At 54.5% G+C, this 19,121-nt stretch overlaps 2 protein-coding genes across 3 annotated transcripts; one reads left to right on the forward strand and one right to left on the reverse strand.

Annotated features, from left to right (window-relative positions):
* Nucleotides 1-917: 917 nt before the first annotated feature.
* Nucleotides 918-7,662, forward strand: VAT1 (vesicle amine transport 1). The gene is made up of 6 exons (XM_045781622.2): nucleotides 918-1,360; nucleotides 4,156-4,363; nucleotides 4,766-4,936; nucleotides 5,040-5,129; nucleotides 5,675-5,916; nucleotides 6,058-7,662. Exons 1-6 carry the CDS (start codon nucleotides 953-955, stop codon nucleotides 6,139-6,141), a joined length of 1,203 nt encoding a protein of 400 aa, XP_045637578.1. The 5' UTR covers nucleotides 918-952; the 3' UTR covers nucleotides 6,142-7,662.
* A 124-nt stretch (nucleotides 7,663-7,786) lies between these two features.
* On the reverse strand, nucleotides 7,787-17,834 carry IFI35 (interferon induced protein 35). 2 transcript variants are annotated; one of them, XM_045781623.2, is made up of 7 exons: nucleotides 17,603-17,834; nucleotides 9,512-9,610; nucleotides 9,021-9,168; nucleotides 8,842-8,948; nucleotides 8,561-8,747; nucleotides 8,349-8,455; nucleotides 7,787-8,139 (listed from the first exon to the last, which is right to left on the reverse strand). In XM_045781623.2, exons 1-7 carry the CDS (start codon nucleotides 17,612-17,614, stop codon nucleotides 7,948-7,950), a joined length of 852 nt encoding a protein of 283 aa, XP_045637579.2. In that variant the 5' UTR covers nucleotides 17,615-17,834; the 3' UTR covers nucleotides 7,787-7,947. The 2 variants fall into 2 exon arrangements, with proteins under 2 accessions (XP_045637579.2, XP_045637580.2); XM_045781624.2 differs by lacking the exon at nucleotides 9,512-9,610.
* Nucleotides 17,835-19,121: the final 1,287 nt, after the last annotated feature.

A 19,121-nucleotide genomic window follows, 5' to 3' on the forward strand; every position in this document is an offset into this window, starting at 1 on the left:
CGTCCCGGCAGGGAGTCTTGGGGATATGAGGGTATGAACTCCAACACACCCACCCGGTCAATGGTGACATCATGGCTTTCCGTCCCCATGGCAACGGACGGCCCAGTCTGGGGCTGGGGTGGCTTAACGGCGGGCCTGGACCAGCAGGGAAGTTTCTCCAGCCAAGCTCAGGGTGGAAAGTTTTGGGGGAGCTGCGTCCTCTGGTGGATACTTCGGGGAGACAGAGTGGGGAGGAAGAGGAAAATAGAATTGCGCACAATGACAGCCCTGATGCAGCCAGAGACAAGCTCTACTCATTAAAGGCTTGATCCGGAACCTAATGATAATCACACCACTGTTTTGAGTTTGCATAGCATCTTTTACCTTTTAAAAGCGCTTCTTTAAATCGGTTATATTCGATTTAATTTTATCTTTTAGAGCACCATTTTACAGAAGGGAAAGTTGAGGCACGGAGCTTAACAGTCAAATGAAAAGTTTTAAAGACTCGGTCTCCCTGCTTCAAGTTGCCACTGCAAGACCACACGAATGGGTCACATATGGGTAGAGTTAGAGCCTGAGGAACAGCTTAGTTGGGTTCTAGTCCACAGGTGGCCGGCTCCCCAAATCTGATGTAAGCTCAGGTTTTGGGATCGTTCTTCAGATTGTCCTTTTACATATTAACTTGCATAAAGTTTATGATGAATAAATAAGCAAATTAAGTCGCAGTCTGCATGACCTTAAGAATGCCCTCGCGCCGGTCTCTCTCCAGATGTTCCTGGTCTCCACCTTTCGCGCTCCTCCAACACCCGTGCTGTGGCCCTGGCCCTTTAAGTTGGCGCGCGAGGCCCCGCCCCTGGCCTGGCGCCCCGCCCCTCCCGCGCGTAGTCCGCAGCCGCCGCTCCTCCCGACACGTCCCCGCCCTCCCCAGCTGTGCACCCTCGGTCCAGCTGCGCGCACGTCGGGAGTCCCAGACATGTCGGCTGAGAGAGAGGTAGCCGAGGCGGCCACCATGGTGGCGACGGCCGAAGCAGGGGCCGGAGAAGACACCTCTTCTCAGCCCCCGAAAACCGAGGCCGCTGGCGACGCCCAGCCATCCGCGACTTCCGAGGGGGCCGCCGCCGCGTCGCCGCCGCCGCTGCGGTGCCTGGTGCTCACCGGCTTCGGCGGCTACGACAAGGTGAAGCTGCAGAGCCGGCCGGCCGTGCCCCCGGCCCCCGGCCCTGGCGAGCTGACGCTGCGCGTCCGGGCTTGCGGGCTCAACTTCGCCGACCTTATGGCCCGGCAGGGGCTGTACGACCGGCTGCCGCCCCTGCCCCTCACTCCGGGCATGGAGGGCGCCGGCGTCGTGATCGCGGTGGGCGAGGGAGTCAACGACCGCAAGGTGAGCGGGACAGGGCAGAGCAAGGAGAGGCTGCCCAGGCCACCGGGTAGTGGGGCTGGAGTGGGCGGGGGCCGGGGGTGTGGCAGGGCGGAGGAAACTGGCACTGATCCGGGCAAAAGGGCATGGAAGGCGTTGGGAAGGAGCCTGTGTTACGAGGTCCCTGGGGAACTGGGTTTATATTGGAGGGTAGGTCCTGGAGGTAGAGTTATCGCCCCCTCCCCAACTGTTTTTAATTGTGGCCGCCGCCCAGAAGCGGCGGCGGCGGTGGTAGTTTGAAGCGGGGGGGGGGGGGGGAGGAATACAATAAAGCACCCAGGCGCATGCGCACAACGACCTTACCGCCACAACCCCCCCGCCGCCCCTTGCCAGCCCCCCGATTAAAACCACACCTGTACCCCTGCCACCAAACACTCCTTGGGTAATTGTGGTCTGTGACCCTGAGTACCGATTAGCGCCTTTTTCCCCGAAGGAGCTTGAGGAGCTCTGTAGTCCGGGTTGGGCGGGGACGCATGACCCTGCCAGAGCCCCAGTCACATGCAGCCCCGTGGTCTGTGGGGGTGTGAGGAGGCCCCTCCCAGATCAGGGCCAAAGAGAGGAGGCACGCCCATCATGGAGGAGAGGGAGCCTGGCATCAGCTCTCCCACCGGCCTTACACTGCCACTCTGATTTAGGCGTTGGTGGGGGTGAGATTGGGTCTCTAGATCTTTGTCTTAGGCTCTCTGTATCTCGTGACTGCACCATCTCCTCCTCCAGTGACTCAGCCAGCGGGCCATGACCCCAGGCTGCACTTGGGAACGTTGGGGAACTGGGACAGGGTGGGGGGAACATGCCTCTGCCTTCCTCTGGGAGGACCCTCGCCTCAGAAACCCTGGCAGTGCCCATTCGGACTGGGGAGGGGGTGTGGCACCGGGAGCAGGTTGGCCCAGCTCTGCCGGTCTGTTTCTCCTTTCGTTTATCATTAATCTTGGCCACAAACCCGGACAGCGGAGAGTTCCAAATGAGCAACTTTTTGAGAAACCTGGGGTGAAGCCTTTGCATGTTATTCGTTTGGGGTTTCTTTTAAGAATCAGCTCCCTGCAAGAGAGGCGCCCTCAGATGCGGCCTTCCTCTTGCAGGACCTGCTAGTCCCAGATCCCAGAGCTGGAACTCTTGAATATATTGTGCATGCCAACGTCTCCTCCTTAAAGGGCTTCGGCCTCCATCCCGCTATGGCCCCACCCTTTCCACTGACTCCTAAGTAATCCCACTCTTGAGAAGGTGCTAAGGAGAATTTCGTGTGTGTGTGGGGGGGATGGTAGTTCATGTTTGAAGGCCGCCCACCTAACCTCCCTCCCCACACTTTCCGCTTAGTAAATACAGGATATCCTGTCCAAGGCAAGAACCTGATGTAAGAGGCTGGATTCTGTGGGGAGAGCCCTCCTTCCCTCCTGATGTCTGGACTGGGGAGGGGTCATGGCCCTGCCCTGTGATGGGCTGAGGGGTCAGCTTTTGGCTGGGTAGGTGAGCCTTGTTCTGGGTCAGATTGGACACAAACCTGGCTGACCACTGCACTTTCCAGCAGTCCTGGGCTATTTCTGAGTCTCCTAGACCTGAGTCCGAGGGTGGAATGCTTCCATTCCTCAGACCTCATCTCAGGCCAGTGCTTGCAAGGAAAGATCCCAGCCTGCCTTCAGTCCTCCTTGTCAGTAGAGTGTGGGGGCTTGAGGACATGAAAAGGAGTGTTAGTGGGAGTCCCATGCCCTCTCTCCCATGGATCCCAAGTCTCCTTAATATACAGAATTCCCATAATTCCTGGCAGGGACCAAAACAGACCCAGATTGTCCTGGAATAGTACCCACACTTCCCTATCCGTGGCCTTCAGAGAGTGAGGAGAGGCCTTGCTTTCTCCAGAGATTGCCCCCCTTCTTTCCTCCCTCCTCTTGACCCCAGATGCTAAGCTGGAGGGAAAGATTTCATATTCTTAGCTCCCTTTCCCTCCTGCAGTGAGGCTCTTGTGCAGGTGGCTGGTGCAGGGGAGAGGGCGCAGGGGAGCGGGATGCCTCTTCCTGTTGGATTGGGGGCTGTGTGGCTGTCCTTGTCAATCACCCCAACCCCCTGTCTCTGGGTGAAGGTGTTTTCTGGGCCCCCAATGCTGGCTCAAATGCTTCTCGTGAGGTGATTGCACCAGCCCTAGCTGTTCGGAGATCTTTACAGGCACTTTATCATTGTTATTACCTAATACTACGAACTGTTTACTCTGTGCCAGACATTGAGCTAAAAGTCACAGAATGATTTTTTTTTGCCACTTAATCCTCATAATTGCTCTATTTTAAAGACAGGAAAACTGGGGCTCAAAAAGGTTAAATAGTTTTTATTTGCCTAAGGTCACACTGTCAGTAAACAGCTGAGCCCATTTTTTTAACGAAAACAGTTTGATGTCTTTAACTATACTTCATGCTGCCCGAACTATAAGCTTCTTGCATTCAGGGATCTTGCACAATAGTGAAGCATAAGATCTGTAAAGTCGCGATAAGGACAATATGTACCTCAAAGAGCTGGGAAGGATTAATCGAGCATTTATATGTAATAAACTCACTGTAGCACTTATAATAGGGCCTGGCCTCTGACAGGCACTCAGTAAAGGTATGTTGTTATTGTTTTCCATGGTAGTAGTATTACTATGAGCACGAGGACTGTGGCTGCTTCTGTTGCTACTTCATTGTCAGGAAGAGGGCCTTGTACAGAGTGGAAGGTCATAAATCGCCAGTGGGTGAATGAGCGAGGGACTGAACGATGCTCTTCTTTCATTCTTCAAGGTCGGGGACCGGGTGATGGTGTTGATCCGGGCAGGCATGTGGCAGGAGGAGGTGACCGTGCCCTCAGCCCAGACCTTCCAGATGCCCGAGGGCATGACCTTTGAGGAAGCCGCTGCCTTGCTGGTCAATTACATCACAGCCTACATGGTCCTCTTTGACTTCGGCAATCTACGGCCCGGCCACAGCGTCTTGGTACACATGGCCGCAGGTGACAGGCCCCCTTCCTTTGTCCCCCCTCCTTACCCCACCCAGATTTCCTTCGGCCCCTTCCCTGCAGCCTGTCTGGACGGTCGTCATGGCAACACCAGGCTGCCTTGGCCTGTGGCTCCCAGAGGCCTCTGCAGTGTTGTTGCCGTGGTAACGTTCAGGCGCCAGGTCCAGCCTGGTGTGCTATCCATAGCAACGTGCCCTCACCCGGCACCCCCTCCTTTGCCAGCTACCCTCCCCCCTAATTCTCAGTCATGGATATTGGACCTGGTTGTGAGGAGAGAAAGCCTCAGAATGTGCCCAGGCCCAATGAAGGGGATGAGCAGAGTCCTCGAGCGGCAAGAATGGAGAGCGGTGGCGGGGTGCCTCCACGTCCCCTCCTCATGAAAGCGTCTTGCTGCAGGGGGTGTGGGTATGGCCGCCCTGCAGCTGTGCCGCACGGTGGAGAACGTGACGGTGTTCGGCACGGCGTCAGCCAGCAAGCACGAGATGCTGAAGGAGAACGGGGTCACACACCCCATCGACTATCACACAACTGACTACGTGGATGAGATCAAGAAGATCTCCCCCAAAGGTGGGGTTGGGGTGTGGGCAGGGGCAGGGTGGCCCAGGACAGGGAGGGGCACTCCAGAGCTGCGGCTCCTAACGCTCTTCCTGCCCCCCCGCCCCCGTGACAGGAGTGGACATCGTCATGGACCCTCTGGGTGGGTCAGATACTGCCAAGGGCTACAACCTCCTCAAACCCATGGGCAAAGTGGTCACCTATGGTGAGTGAGCAGGCGGGGGATGGAGAGCGCTGTAGGGGAAGCCGGGGGTCTGAAGGGTGGGATGCAGCGGCCCAGGGTCTCCGGCGCTCAAGCGAGCATCAGGGTTAGGGTTAGGCCGGGCTGGGTACCGTGTTCAGATTGCTGCCTCGGGGCGCAGCTGACGTCATTCTCATTCCCTCCCGTTCCTGCGAGTCACACACAGGGAATTCTGTGTTCTTTCTATGCTCCTGGGTGGGGATCCTTCCGCATGCGAAATCCGTCAGTCTGCCTTCCTTCGTCCTACCCTCCTGGGCTTCTTGGGCGAGTTGCATTTTCATCTGAAAAACTGTTCACACACACAAAAATCAACAAATAAATAAAGTCAAGGGCAGTCCTTGAGTTTCGGGCGTCCGTTTGGGCCTGGCAGCCAGCAGGTGGGGGGGCGCCGGCGCTCGCTGCGCCGCTGTGGACGGTCGTGCGAGGCCCACGGGGGGCCGGCGAGCGTGGATTTGCCCAGGGATGCGCCCGGCACCTGGACTCACAGGCCGTGTCCCCTCGTCCCGCAGGAATGGCCAACCTGCTGACCGGCCCCAAGCGGAACCTGATGGCCCTGGCGCGCACGTGGTGGAACCAGTTCAGCGTGACGGCTCTGCAGCTGCTGCCGGCCAACCGCGCCGTCTGTGGCTTCCACCTGGGCTACCTGGAGGGTGAGGTGGAGCTGGTCAGCGGCGTGGTGACCCGCCTCCTGGCTCTGTACAACCAGGGCCGCATCAAACCCCACATCGACTCCGTGTGGCCCTTCGAGAAGGTAGGTGGGACGGCTGCCGGGAGGGTCGGGGTGGGACCCCCGCAGGCTGGGCTCCCAGGGCTGGGATTCCTGGGAAGGGGAGGGCTGGCTCTCTGGAGGGACCGGACGGCCCTGGGAGCCGCGTCTTGTCTTCCTGTCCAGGTGGCGGACGCCATGAGGCAGATGCAGGAGAAGAAGAATGTGGGCAAAGTCCTCCTGGTGCCTGGACCGGAGAAGGAGAACTAGGGCGGGCGCTGGCGGACCCTCAGGGCCCGGGAAGAGAGACGCTGCGGGGGCCGCATTGCGCTGGTCAACAGACTCTCTCACATTTCATCCTCTATCATCACGCTCTGCCCTCTCTCCCCCGAAGGTCTCTATCCTGATGACCTCTCCCCTGCCCTGTTCTGTCTCCTTAGGCAGGGCTACCCCCTCCCCCCTTCCTGGCCTCGGAAGAGGTTGGGAAGTGACCACTTGGATGTCTGGGCCCTGCCAAGGGGACAGGGAGGGTCAGAGGGAGGCCGGCTGCTTCCTGCCCCCACCCTTTCCCTGGGCCTGCTGTGCTGCTTTTGTGCCAAGGTTAGCCAATCCCTTTCCGTCCAGTTCTGTGTGCTTCCCCCTCTGCCTCATCTCCCCCTCCTCCCCTGCCCCGCCCCCACCCCACCCCCAAAGAATTGAAATGTCAGCTCAGGATATGGGGCCAATCTGTGTGAATCCAGCATGTCCCCTGTCTCACCCTCGTGTCCCTTCAACCCAGGCCGACCAGTGCCCACCTCTGAACTCTGTCACCTTGTTGCATGGCCTTGTCCTCTTGTCCCCATCTCCTTAAGCACAGTTGGGCTTCTTCCACCTCCAGGTTTTCTGCCCCTCGTAACCAAGGTTGCCTCTTGCAACAAGGGTGGGAATCAGACCTGCTCCCCTAGGTCGCAACTCTGTGGGAGAGACACAGAGCCTCCCCGCCCCCGCCGCTCCCCAGCCTTCACTGAGTTCTCTGGAGTTGTTCTCAGTGCCTTAGCAACGGAAAACCTGTGCGTGTGTGTGGGTGTGGGGGGGTGTCCCTGTCTCACACCTCCTTCTCCACCCTGTACTCCCCAGTGCCTTCCTCGTTCTGCCGGAGCTGGGGTTTTGCTGCCTCCCGGTCCCACAACACTGCCAAAAATCTGTGTGTGTACCAGCAGGTTGGGGGGGGGCAGCCCCGAGCCTCCTGGGGTCTGTGCCATGTCCTGTCTCTGGGGCTGTCATTTCTCTAGGGGTGGTGAAGGAGAAGGCGGTGGGGAAGCTTTCTCCGCCTTGCGGATAAGTGTGGCATTTACCAGCCAGAGCTCTGAGAGGCAATGCCATCTGTTTCTTGTTCTGGGACCAAAGTAAAAATCAAAGCACATTTCCCGCGTCATTAAGGGAGGCCCGCTGCTTTCTCAGAGCAGGGGGCAGCTTTTCGAACTCAGCCCCAAACTTTGTTTACATGGGTGGGGAGCTGGAACAGGGGAATACAGGGGGGTGGGTTCAGACCTGGGCCGCTGGAACCAAAGTGGGGACTTCCTGGAGTAGGGGTGTAACTCCCTCTGCTCTCTGATACGGAATTAGGTAGGGTTCTGGAATTAGGTAGGGTTCTTGCCCAGCCACTGCCAGTGGGAGGTGGGGGGAGGGGCTCAGCCTCTTCATTGTCTAAATGAGGCCTAAACGTGTGAAGTGCGAGTTCTGCTTTCGTGTACCCCACCCCGTTTTACCGAAGCTGCCTTTGTGTTTGTGTCAATAAAAAGCCAAACCCTGGGTCCTGGATGTTGCCTCTTGAGAGTTGGAGGGGAAGGTGGGCTCCCGGAAGGCCAGCGCCGGGAGTGGAAGGTTAGGGTTCCTTCTTCCATGCTCAAATCAAGTTTCCTTTCAGGAAATGAAATGAGAAGACGGTCACGCCACTTTTATTACTCTTGGGCAGCATTTCACAAGCCATAATCCCTGCCGCTGTTGACCTGCAGGATCTCCTGCCTCCGCGCACCCAACTCCAGCCTGGCTCGAGAGGCTTGGTGGAGGGGGGCGGGCTATGAGGAGGGCAGGCTCTCAGCCCGAGGTGGCGGTGAAGACTGCCAGGCCCCGCTGTCCCGGGGGCACGACTCTCAGGGACTCCACCTCCCCACCTCCACGGGAGGGCTTCTGGAAGTGGATCTCCAGGATGTCCTGCAGCTCCGGGCCATCCAGGACATCGGGAATGTTGAGCACTAGCACTGACCGGGGCACCGGCCGGACCTCGATCTGAAAAAGGAGCCAGAAGATGGGGAAAGGCTCCTGAGAGTCAGGGACTGGGGGCGGGCCAGACGCCTGGGGGCAGGGGAGGAACAAGGAGGCCAGAGACGCTGGCAATGGGGAGGGGAGTGGGGTTTGGGGACTCTGTTCCTTTCTTGGGCAAGTATCTGGCAGGCAGGCGCCTGGCCCAGCCCCCGATTCTCTATCTTCCCACTTACTTCAGCCTTCTGGATCGCCCCACTGAGGTAGGGAGAGACTCTCAAAGGGAACTTTTGGCTGCCCAGTGGCACTGTGAAGTCGCCAACCTGGCACAGGTACTGGGCCACTGCGGGGAGAGAGAGGGGTGGACCTCTAGCATCAGGGGCTCTGCTCTCCTGGGGTCTGAGGCCTGAGGCCTCCATCAGCCCAATCTCGGGGGCAGGGCCCTCACCTTCGTCCTTAGCGAAACCCAGCACGACACCCCCGCGCAGGAGCTCCCGAGTCTCCACATCGCCACCCCCGTTCCTGGTCTTGCCAAAGAAGATCTCCAGCTTGTCCAGCAGCTCCTCCTCACTCAGCTGGAGGCCGGCAGGAAACCCGCTGACCAGCACGCTCTGCCTGCTTACCTGAGTGGACACCTAGGGGTGGACAGGAAGGAGAGATCCGGCCCCACTGCCCGGGACCCAAGCGAACTGCAGCCCCTGCATGGCCCAGGACCCCGCCGCTCGTCACCTGGATGGAGGTCACCACGGGTAGCTCCAGAGCCTGCACCTGCACCCGCAGCCGGCATTCCTCCACGCGGATCTCGTGCTCCTTTTGCTGCAGCACCCTCTCGGCCACTGGGGCGGGGGCGCAGGGTCAGTGCTGGGAAGCCACCCTGCCTCCCGCCCGGGGCCTCTGGGAGAACTCACCGTTGGGGTCATCGAAGGTGATCAGAGCAGAGCCTCCGGGCAGAGGGTAGCAGATCCGCACTTTGGAAACCAGACACTTGGGCGCTTCCTGGCCCTGCTGAGTGTGTCCTCGGAACACCAGGGGGATCGCAGGTACCCCGAATGGGACCTGGAGGTGGGGGAGGGGAGGCTGATGCAGCCTTCAAGGGTGGGAGACGCCCCACCCCTGCCCCTCAGGAGGAAAGTGTTCCATGTGATCCATGCCAGGGACGAATACATTGATTGATTGAAAGAAGAGCGGGATAAACGAGATGAACGCAGGTCAAGCCTGTACTCGCACTTTAGACCCAAGATCTTAGCTTGTCCTCACATAACCCTGCAAGTTCGGTAGCTCCACTTTACAGATGAGAGGACAGGTCCAGAGAGTTCAAGCCACATACTCAGGCGACACAGCAAGGAGAGAAACGAACTTCTAGTTCTTCCTCCCAGGCCACACCCCTCCCCCAGCCTACCTGGTCTCGGGCTGGGTCCCCGAGCGCCCCCCTCTGCTTCTGCAGCTCCTGCAGCCTGCTCTTCAGTCTGGCCTGCTCCTCCCGAAGGGCACCGAGGGCCTGTTAGAGCCGTGGGGAAATGAGCACACACCCATCTGCCTTCCCGGAGAAGGAGCCCAGGGCAAGGGGGCCTACTGGGGACTGTCCCACAGCAGAGCTGGGACTCAGCTCCAGAACAGCCCAGCCCTGCTCCCCTGCCCCGGGCTGGTCCTGGCCTGCTCTCCTCAGGACTTGGCCGGCCTCATCCCTGGAGGCCTCTGGGGGGCGCCCGAGGAGCCCTGGCAGCAGCCACAGCTGGTTCTTTGCAGGAGACCTTGCTTTTAACAAACACGGAGCTCCTGCTGAGGGGTGCTGGGCACTGACACAGGGAGACACAGGGACAAGAGACCAGCCCTTGGGTCTGCAGGAAACGCTACCCAAGACCACGTGTACGTTCACACAATGGACTGTGGAGGACATCTGGAGTATGGAGGAGGGATCATCCCGTAGGGCTTAACATCAGTAGGGAGGCCTCCAGAAGGAGTGGGGGCTTAGAGTGGCAAAATGTCATACTATTAGCTAACATTTATTAAGCACTTACTGTATGTCAGGCACTGTGCCAAGCTTTTTTTTTTTTTTTTAAGATTTTATTTATTTATTTGACAGACAGCCAGCGAGAGAGGGAACACAAGCAGGGGGAGTGGGAGAGAAGGAAGCAGGCTCCCAGCAGAGGAGCCTGATGTGGGGCTTGATCCCAGATCGCCGGGATCACGCCCTGAGCCGAAGGCAGACGCTTAATGACTGCGCTACCCAGGCGCCCCATGTGCCAAGCTTTTTATATGGATTGTATCACTCGATTCTTGAAACCACACTATGAGATAAATTCCCTCTTTACCTTATTTTACCGATGAAGAAACCAAAGCTCAGAGATGTTAGTGACTTGCCCAAAGTCATTCAACCCTATGCAGTCTGACTCCAGACTGCTAATCTGTGCTCTCCAGTGAAGAAATCAAGGCCCCCCCCCAAAAGAAATCAAGCCCAGAGTGGGGGAGCAGTTTACTCCACATCTCCCAGCTTGTCCCTTGACTGCCACTCTTTCCACTGTACTAAGCAGCCTTTCAGACTGAGTGTGATTTGAAGCAGGGCCAGAGACAGAGAGTGACAACATGGGCAAGGGAATGACAGCAGGGATACGAATAAATGCACCTTTGTTTCTGGGATGGGGTAGACGTTAGCTGGCAGGGTTCACTCTGTGGTTGGGAAGCCTGATAAATAAGGTCAGCTCAGAGAAGTGTGAGCTCACTTGGGAAGGCGGGACTCTGTCCTAGTCATCTCTGTACCCCCAGTGTTTAGCAGAGTCCCTGGCACAAAACAGGCATTCAGTCAATGTGTGTTGAATGAATGAATGAATGCAGTGAATGAATGCCAGAATGGGAGCATATTACAGAGGGCACTGAAGACATTCAGTGTGAGTTCACTCTGTTTTTAAGCAGAGGAAAGCTAGGCCTTGACCAAATAATGCTGGTTTATGAGTAGTGAGAAAGGTACTCAGTTCTTTATATTTCTACAAATAAGGTGTCTTTAAGGGCCAGTTAGATGACATCAATGAGTCCAAGGAGTCAGTGTAGATAATAGGGAGTGCTGGGACTCACAAACTGGAGAGAGCATGTCCCCACTAAAGTGGCAGCCTCTCCTCAGCTCCAGCCAAGATTTTCTCACATGGGAATGTGGTTCCGGTATCCTATATCTTCCTTTTTTTTCTTTTTTAAAGACTTTATTTATTTATTTGTCAGAGAGACAGAGAGAGAGCACAATCAGGGGGAGTGGCAGGCAGAGGGAGAAGCAGGCTCCCCATTGAGCTGGAAGCCCGATGCGGGACTTGATCCCAGGACCCTGGGATCATGACCTGAGCCGAAGGCAGACACTTAACTAAGCCACCCAGGCATCCCTATCTTCCCAATTAAAAAAAAAAAGACTTTATTTTATTTATTTATTTGACAGAGAGAGAGAGAGCGCATGAGCGGTAGGAGGGATGGAGGGGAAAGGAGGAGGAGGGGGAAAGAATCTCAAGCAGACTCTGTGCTGAGCGTGGAGCCCAGCGTGGGGCTTAATCTCATGACCCTGAGATCATGACATGAGCCAAAACCAAGAGTCGGTCACTCAACCGACTGAGCCACCAGGGCGCCCCAATAAATATAGAGTTTTTAAAAGAACCATTCAAGCAGGGGAGTTCAGATCTGATATCAGTAGGAGATGGGGAGCTAGTGAAGATTTCTGAGGGGGGCTGAAGGGGTGGGCACGGTGTTTAAGAGAGCAGTTTGGCAGCCATGGCAGGATGAACCCAAGCAGCGGGGTTCATCCCATTAATAAAGGAGTGAGACTCTGAGGTTCTAATTCCCACTGACGTGGCAGGAGCTGAGCTGGGCCGCTGGCAGTGGGCATGTGCGGGTAGGCACATTTCATGAGGAAAGCTCCAGGACTCTGGATGTTTCTAGTAAGGAGGCAGCGGGGACAAACTGGAGAGATGATGCCAAGAGTGTAGACCTGGATGTCAAGAGTTTGATAAAAAGCCAGGGACCCAACAGGCAAGGAAGTGAGCCGGTGGTTACTGGGGGCTTGCTAGGTGCTGGGCACAGCTGGACCCCACCTTAATTTAAGAATCACAGAACTGTCCCCTGTCTCCAGCTCCCAACCGGAACTTCTCTCTTGTAGGGCCCTCTGAAGGACAACACAGGCTGATCATCGTCACTTACATGAATTCACTTCACGCACTTGGTAACAGGGTCTCCTAAACACAAGCCAATGAGCATCTGCTGCTCCGCGGAAAAGAACTGCAATTCATTCTACGTGGAGCTCGTTGACGGACTGCAAATGCTGGATACTCTAGCGCTGGGGTAATGATTTAAGGTTAATTTTGACTACCTACATACTTCTGCCTTACTTGCCAACTTTACAATGTAACTGCCCCATGAGATAAGATCTCATGCTGTCTATGTCCATCACAGGGGTATTGGGAGGCAGTTCCATGTAACAGTTAAAAGCACAAACTCTGGGACCAAACTCCTGGGGCTTACATCCAGCTCCTCTTAGTACTGCAAGACAATGAGCAAGTTATGGAACTCTGTGCCTTGGTTTCCTCATCTGTAAAATGGGCGTAATAGCAATTTCCACCTATATATAATTTTGTTGGAAACAATGGTGCCTGGCACATAATGCGTGCTATGTTGAATGCTTTCTATTTTATTAAATCTCTCTCTCTTTTTTTTAAGATTTATTTATTTGAGAGAGAAAGTGGGCGAGTGTGTGAGGGGAGGGGGAGGGGGAGAGGGAGAGAGAGAATCTCAGGCAGACTCTGTGCTGAGCATGGAGCCCATTGTGGGACTTGATTCCATGACCCTGAGATCATGACCTGGGCCAAAATCAAGAGTCGGACGCTTAACTGGCTGAGCCGCCCAGGCGCCCCTGTTAATCCTCATTTTATAGATGAGGGGCCTGAAGTTTGTCAGGGTTAATTAATGGGCCAAAGTAAGTCAAACCCCAGGCCGTTGACGACACAGGGTCAAGACAGGATTTGGTGCAGAGGACTCTAGGTTGGAACGGCATGTGGTGATGGAAGAAGCCAAATGGCAGGAAGAACTCTTTCAGGGACAGAGCCTTAAAAATGTAACCCTCGAGGATACCCAGTCAGGGGTCAGGGGAGACGAAAGGAATGGCAGAGGAAAAAACAAAAAAGAAGAAGAAGAAGAAGAAGGCCTGGCCAAAGATAAGGAGGGCCAGGGCCAGGACTGGGGACTGTCAGAGACACGGGGGGAGGGGGGATGGAGCAGCGCTCCAAGGAAAGGAGGCTAGAAGAAGCCCACGCGCTCATTTGCTTTCTCATTCACTCCTTCAACAACTAGCTACTGAGCTTCTACCAGGTGCCAGGCACTGCTCCAGACTCTGGAAACACAGCGGTGAACAGAACAGACACAACTTCTGGGGCGCCTGGGTGGCTCAGCGGTTAAGCGTCTGCCTTCGGCTCAGGGCGTGATCCCGGCGTTATAGGATCGAGCCCCACATCATGCTCTTCTGCTATGAGCCTGCTTCTTCCTCTCCCACTCCCCCTGCTTGTGTTCCCTCTCTCGCTGGCTGTCTCTATCTCTGTCGAATAAATAAATAAATAATCTTAAAAAAAAAAAAAAAACCAGACACAACTTCCTTGTGGAGTTTATATTCTAGAGGATGAGCCCGACAATAAACAGATAAATAAAATCTACAGTGTGCTAGTGGTACGTGTTGTGGACACAAACCAAGCAGGGGGAGGAGAGAGAACGTTGGAGTACATCTGAAATGGGTGATCAGAGCAGGCCTTGCTGAGACGACACTGGATCATTTACTTGAAGGACATGCAGGAGCAAGCCATGTGTACATGGGGCGAGAGTTCTATGCAGAGGAACAGCAGGTGCAAAGGCCCTGAGATGGGAGTTTGTCGGGCGGATCTGAGGGATAGCAAGGAAGCCAATGAGTAGGAGCAGAGGAATTGAGGGGACGGTGGCCGGAGATGAAGTCACAGAGGAAACAGGGTCGGACCATGCAGGGCCTCTTATACAATGTGGGGTGGGAAGCCACAGACAGGCTTAAAAGTTAACAGGTTGATTTGGCTGTTGTGTGAGTAGACTGATGTGGGGAAAGGGCACAAGCGGGGAGGCCACCGAGGAGGCATTACAGTGTCCAGGAGAGCCACGTTGGTGGCTTGGACCAGGTGGGAGTAATGGAGGCGGTGAGGGGCAGTGGAGCCTAGATTGGCTGAAGTCACGGATGGATTGGAAATAGAGTGTGGAAGAAAGAGAGGAGCCTGGGATGACTCCAAGCTTTTTGGCTTGAGCAACTGGAGGGAATGAGAGCCATTTTCTGAGATGGGGAAGGCCGTGGGTGGAAGAGATTTCGGGCAGAAAACAAAGGGCTTATTTTGAACATGTCGGGTATGCAGTGCCTATTTGACATGTCAGTAGAGATGGAGAGTAGCAGTTGCCTCTAGGGATCTAGTATTCAGGGAGGATGTCCGGCCGGAAGGAAATGTTTGGGGTTATTCATGCAGGGGAGACAGAGTCACAAAACTAAGTAAGATCACAAGAGAGTGTCACAACTCCATGAGAGCAACAGCGAGGGAGGTACAGACATAGAGAGGTCCAAGGGCTGATTTCTGGGGCGCCCACCAGTAAGAGGTCAGGGGAACAAAGAAGCACCAGCCAAGGAGAATGCAGAGGAGGGGTCAGTGAACCTGGAGGGAGAACGGGAGTGTGAAGAAAGGGTTCACGGAAGAGGAGCCCGCAGCTGTGCTAAATCTGCTAACAGGCCAACTACGATGATGAACGAATTCAGAATGACCTCTGAGGGGCGCCTGGGTGGCTCAGTCGTCAAGCGTCTGCCTTCAGCTCAGGGCGTGATCCCGGCGTTGTGGGATCGAGCCCCGCATCAGGCTCCTCCACTGGGAGCCTGCTTCTTCCTCTCCCACTCCCCCTGCTTGTGTTCCCTCTCTCGCTGGCTGTCTCTCTCTCTGTCAAATAAATAAATAAAAATCTTTAAAAAAAAAAAAAAAGAATGACCACGGAGACTGAGCGACAAAAAACCAGTCCTACTTATAAGGAAATAGCCAGAAGTTATGTACAACGATTATTATTGTGGCTTTATTTAAAACAGACAAAAAGAGGGGTGCTTAGGTGGCTTGGCCAGTAGAGCATGCAGCACGTGACTCTGGATCTCAGGGTCTGAGTTCAAGCCTCACATTGGGTGTAGAGCTTACATTAAGAACAAAACAGGGAGGCCTGGGTGGTTCAGTTAGTTGAGCGACTGACTCTTGGGGTTTTGGCTCAGGTCATGACCTCAGGGTGGTGAAATCGAGCCCCACACTGGGCTCCACGTTCAGTGAGGAGTTTGCTTGAAATTCTTTCCCCCTCCATCCCTCCCCCCTGCTCATGATTGAGCTCTCTCTCTCAAATAAATTAAATTAAATCTTTTTCTAAAAACGGCAAGATAGGGATGCCTGGGTGGTTCAGTTAGTTAAGCATCTGCCTTTGGCTCAGGTCATGATCTCAGGGGTCCCCCATCGGGCTCCTTGCTCAGCAGGGAGCCTGCTTCTCCCTCTGCCTGCCGCTCCCCCTGCTTGTGCTCTGTCTCTCTCTCTGACAGATAAATAAAATCTTTAAAAAAACAAAAGCAAAACAATAAAAAAACAACAAAACTGACAAAAAGAAATCTACATATCCAACAACAGAGGAATAGCTAAATAAATATATCATGCAGCAATTAAAAGACATAGAACATTTAACGATATGAAGAAATGTTCACAATAAGCCAAAAATGCAAGATATAAAACTGTATAGAAGTATAATCCCTATTCTGTTGATTTAAAAAGTTTTACTTCGTAAGGACCTTATTAACATACAAAAATGCAGGGCGTGCCTGACTGGCTCACTCTAGGAAGAGCATGAAACTCTTAATCTCAGGGTCATGAGTTCGAGCCCCACATTGGGTGTAGAGATTACTTTTAAAAAATATAAAATATTTAAAAAAATTAAAAGGCATAAAAAAACTCTGGGCAGACACCAAAATGTTATTATTATTTTTTTAAAGATTTTATGTATTTATTTGTCAAGAGAGGGAGAGAGCACAAGCAGGGAGAGTGGCAGGCAGAGGGAGAAGCAGGCTCCCTGCTGAGCAAGGAGCCGGACAGATGAGGGATCAGTCCCAAGACCCTGGGATCATGACCCTAGCCAAAGGCAGATGCTCAACCGACTAAGCCACCCAGGCGTCCCCCAAAATGTTATTAATAGAGGTCGTCTCTCAATAATGAACTTAGTGTGATTAAAAGAAAAGTTTCCTGAACCCACCTTTCAATATGAAAGGCCCTTTAAGGGAGTAGTTTTGGCAGAGGTAGAAGATGGGGCTGAATCAAGATAATCATGGGAACTGAGGTTCTGAAAGGTTGGCAGTAACATTAACAATCAGTGTGCTAAGTCTTTATGGGTTTATGGATTATCTGCTTTAACTTTTTAATTTAATTTAATTTAATTTAATTTAATTTTTAAAAGATTTTGTCAGAGAGAGAGCACAAGCAGGGGGAGAAGCAGACTCCCCGCTGAGCAGGGAGCGCGACACGGGACTCCACCCCAGGACCCCGGGATCATGACCTGAGCTGAAGGCAGATGCTTAACCAACTGAGCCACTCAGGCATCCCTATTTTTTTTTTTTTTTTAAGTAATCTCTACACCTAACGTGGGGCTTGAACTCACAACCCGGAGATCAGGAGTTGCCCCATTCCACCAACTGAGCCAGCCAGGCGCCCTGAGCCTGTGATCTTTCTTATTACATTTGTGGGGCAAATGAAAGATTCCCCAGCAAGACATCTGTGTGTTTGTAACAGATGGGGGAGGAGCAGGGAGGGAAAGGCTGAAGAAGCTGGAGAGGGGAGGAGACTCATTCATTCCACAGCTACTCATGGAGTGCCGACTGCATCAGACACAGTGCTGGCTTGTCTAGGGATCAAGGGCGAACAGGCTAGACAGGGGGCCAGTCTTAGTCCGGCAGGAGTCGGGGCATTCACAGGTCAGGCAGGGGAAGACTACAGCACGCAGGGGTTAGGTGAGCTCTTGGAAGAGGACCACGTCTTCCTGTGACCCGGAAGAGGGCCCAGGGTTCCGCTGAAATGAACTGTAAGGCGAGCAACTGTCTATTTCAACTCTAGGATAAAATATAAGGAGGGGAAGTTTGTTGGGTAAGATCTCAGGAGATAAGGGTGTGAATGAGTCTTAGCTTTTGGGTCACAGAACCCTTTAAGTATCTAATGAGAACTGTGAATTCTCTCAGAAAACCGCAGCCACACAAGGAACCCTTGGGCTTCCGAGGTGCAGGTTACAGGACTGTCTCCGAGGCAGTGCGCTGGGGGAGAGGTGATCCCAGCCGTTTCTCCGCCGACGTTTAGCAGGTCTCAGAGCCGGGCGGGGAGGCTTGGCCCCCGGCCCCTGAGACACCTGCCCACTCCCCGCCGAGAGGAATGCTCCTCGGCTTCCCCCCCACCCCCCACTCCTCGCTTACGGCATCATCCATCACTGACACGGGCCTGGGGTCCGGTTGACCAGAGCTGAGGCTTCAGAGCTGGGCACGAAGTGGCCGTGTCCCTTGTAACTAAACTCTTGCTTGGACCTTCGGAGGCGGCTTCGTCCCCTCCAAGCCGGGCCTGAGATACGCTTCGGAGGGTTCTGCCTGCAGAATTCGCTTCCACTTTCATTTCAGCCAAACCCCTGCCGCCGAGGTTTACACGCCCCCGGCTGGCTTCCCCGCCCCTGGGAGGAGACCTTCTGGGCTTGGGAGCTGACCTCACCGCCTTGAGGCCTGAGGGGAAGCCACCCACAAACAGCAAACAGAATGTGGACCCCAGTCAACCGCTCGTTCCCAGGCTGTTAATCCCCGTACAAGCCTGTCGGTAGAATCTTGTCTGCTGTGAAGGTATTTCCCCGGAGCAGACTAACGAAGGGTGACTGAGAAACGCGAGCGGGCCGGTTAAGCCTGGGCACGTTCACGAAGCCCTACTAACAGCCGGCCGCCTGGGGGGCTCTTCCGTGCCCAGCACGGCATCCGCTTCACGGGAGATAACTCGATCTTCCCAACCACCCCACAAAGTTGGTTGTTTTTGACATTTTCCGGGTGGGATTCTCAACTTCGGAAGCAGGGAATTGTAGAAAGCTGGCTTGAGGTCATGCGGCTGTAAGTCAAGCGGTAACCAAACCAGGCTGGAACAGTATTTGAACTTGGGCCTCGGGGTAGAGTGGGAATTTTAAGTTTCTAGTCAGAGGGTTTGAATTTGCTTCCATTTGTGACTGAGTAGGCAAGCTGCTTCGTCTGTCTCGAGATGCCCAATACTTAAGGGTGAGGAATTAAACGAGAACACATAGGATACAGTGCACAACAGACTTTCCTAGTATCCAGTCCAGGATTTTGAGTCATTTACAGACCCAGCCCTTTCCCCAGATCCCAGGTGGATGTGTGCCAAGCATAGTGCTTGGTGAATACACCTGTTTGACTCCTCCTTCCCTCGAGAGACTTAGAACCGGCTCAGCTGGAAAGCTTTTACCAGCACAGCAGGGGCACAGGTATCCAGTGGAAGGTAAAATGCCAGACGGAAGGGCCAAATACCCTTCTGGCAACAGGGGTGACACAACAGTGCCCAAGGCCCTTGAATCCCACTGTTTCTTGCTGGTCTCTGCTAGCCAGGCCTTTTGGGGACCTCTCCTGATCTCACTAGGAATGGTTCTTCTGGGGCTCAGGCCTTCATTAGTCCCACCCCATCATCTAGAGCAGCTCTCCAGGGTGGGCGTCATCAGAGAAGCACCAGTGTCAGCAGATAACTTTCCAGATATTCTTTTTTTTTTTTTTAAAGGGGTATTTTATTTTAAAGATTTTATTTATTTATTCGACAGAGATACAGACAGCCAGCGAGAGAGGGAACACAAGCAGGGGGAGTGGGAGAGAAAGAAGCAGGCTCATAGTGGAAGAGCCTGATGTGGGGCTCGATCCCATAACGCCGGGATCACGCCCTGAGCCGAAGGCAGAGGCT

Source organism: Ursus americanus, chromosome 23 (assembly GCF_024610735.1).
Source record: "Ursus americanus isolate L20-20 chromosome 23, mUrsAme1.1.p, whole genome shotgun sequence".
Classification (NCBI taxonomy): domain Eukaryota; kingdom Metazoa; phylum Chordata; class Mammalia; order Carnivora; family Ursidae; genus Ursus; species Ursus americanus.

What these genes read in the sequence shown, in the direction of transcription:
- VAT1 (XM_045781622.2), top strand. Translation starts at nt 953, where the DNA reads ATGTCGGCTGAGAGAGAGGTAGCCGAGGCGGCCACCATGGTGGCGACG. An exon ending in CTTGGTACACATGGCCGCAG is followed by an intron (nt 4,364 to 4,765) that starts GTGACAGGCCCC and finishes GTCTTGCTGCAG; the next exon opens with GGGGTGTGGGTATGGCCGCC. An exon ending in GGGCAAAGTGGTCACCTATG is followed by an intron (nt 5,130 to 5,674) that starts GTGAGTGAGCAG and finishes CTCGTCCCGCAG; the next exon opens with GAATGGCCAACCTGCTGACC.
- IFI35 (XM_045781623.2), bottom strand. An exon ending in GGGTTTCGCTAAGGACGAAG is followed by an intron (nt 8,456 to 8,560) that starts GTGAGGGCCCTG and finishes CTCTCCCCGCAG; the next exon opens with TGGCCCAGTACCTGTGCCAG. An exon ending in GGGCGATCCAGAAGGCTGAA is followed by an intron (nt 8,140 to 8,348) that starts GTAAGTGGGAAG and finishes CTCCTTTTTCAG; the next exon opens with ATCGAGGTCCGGCCGGTGCC.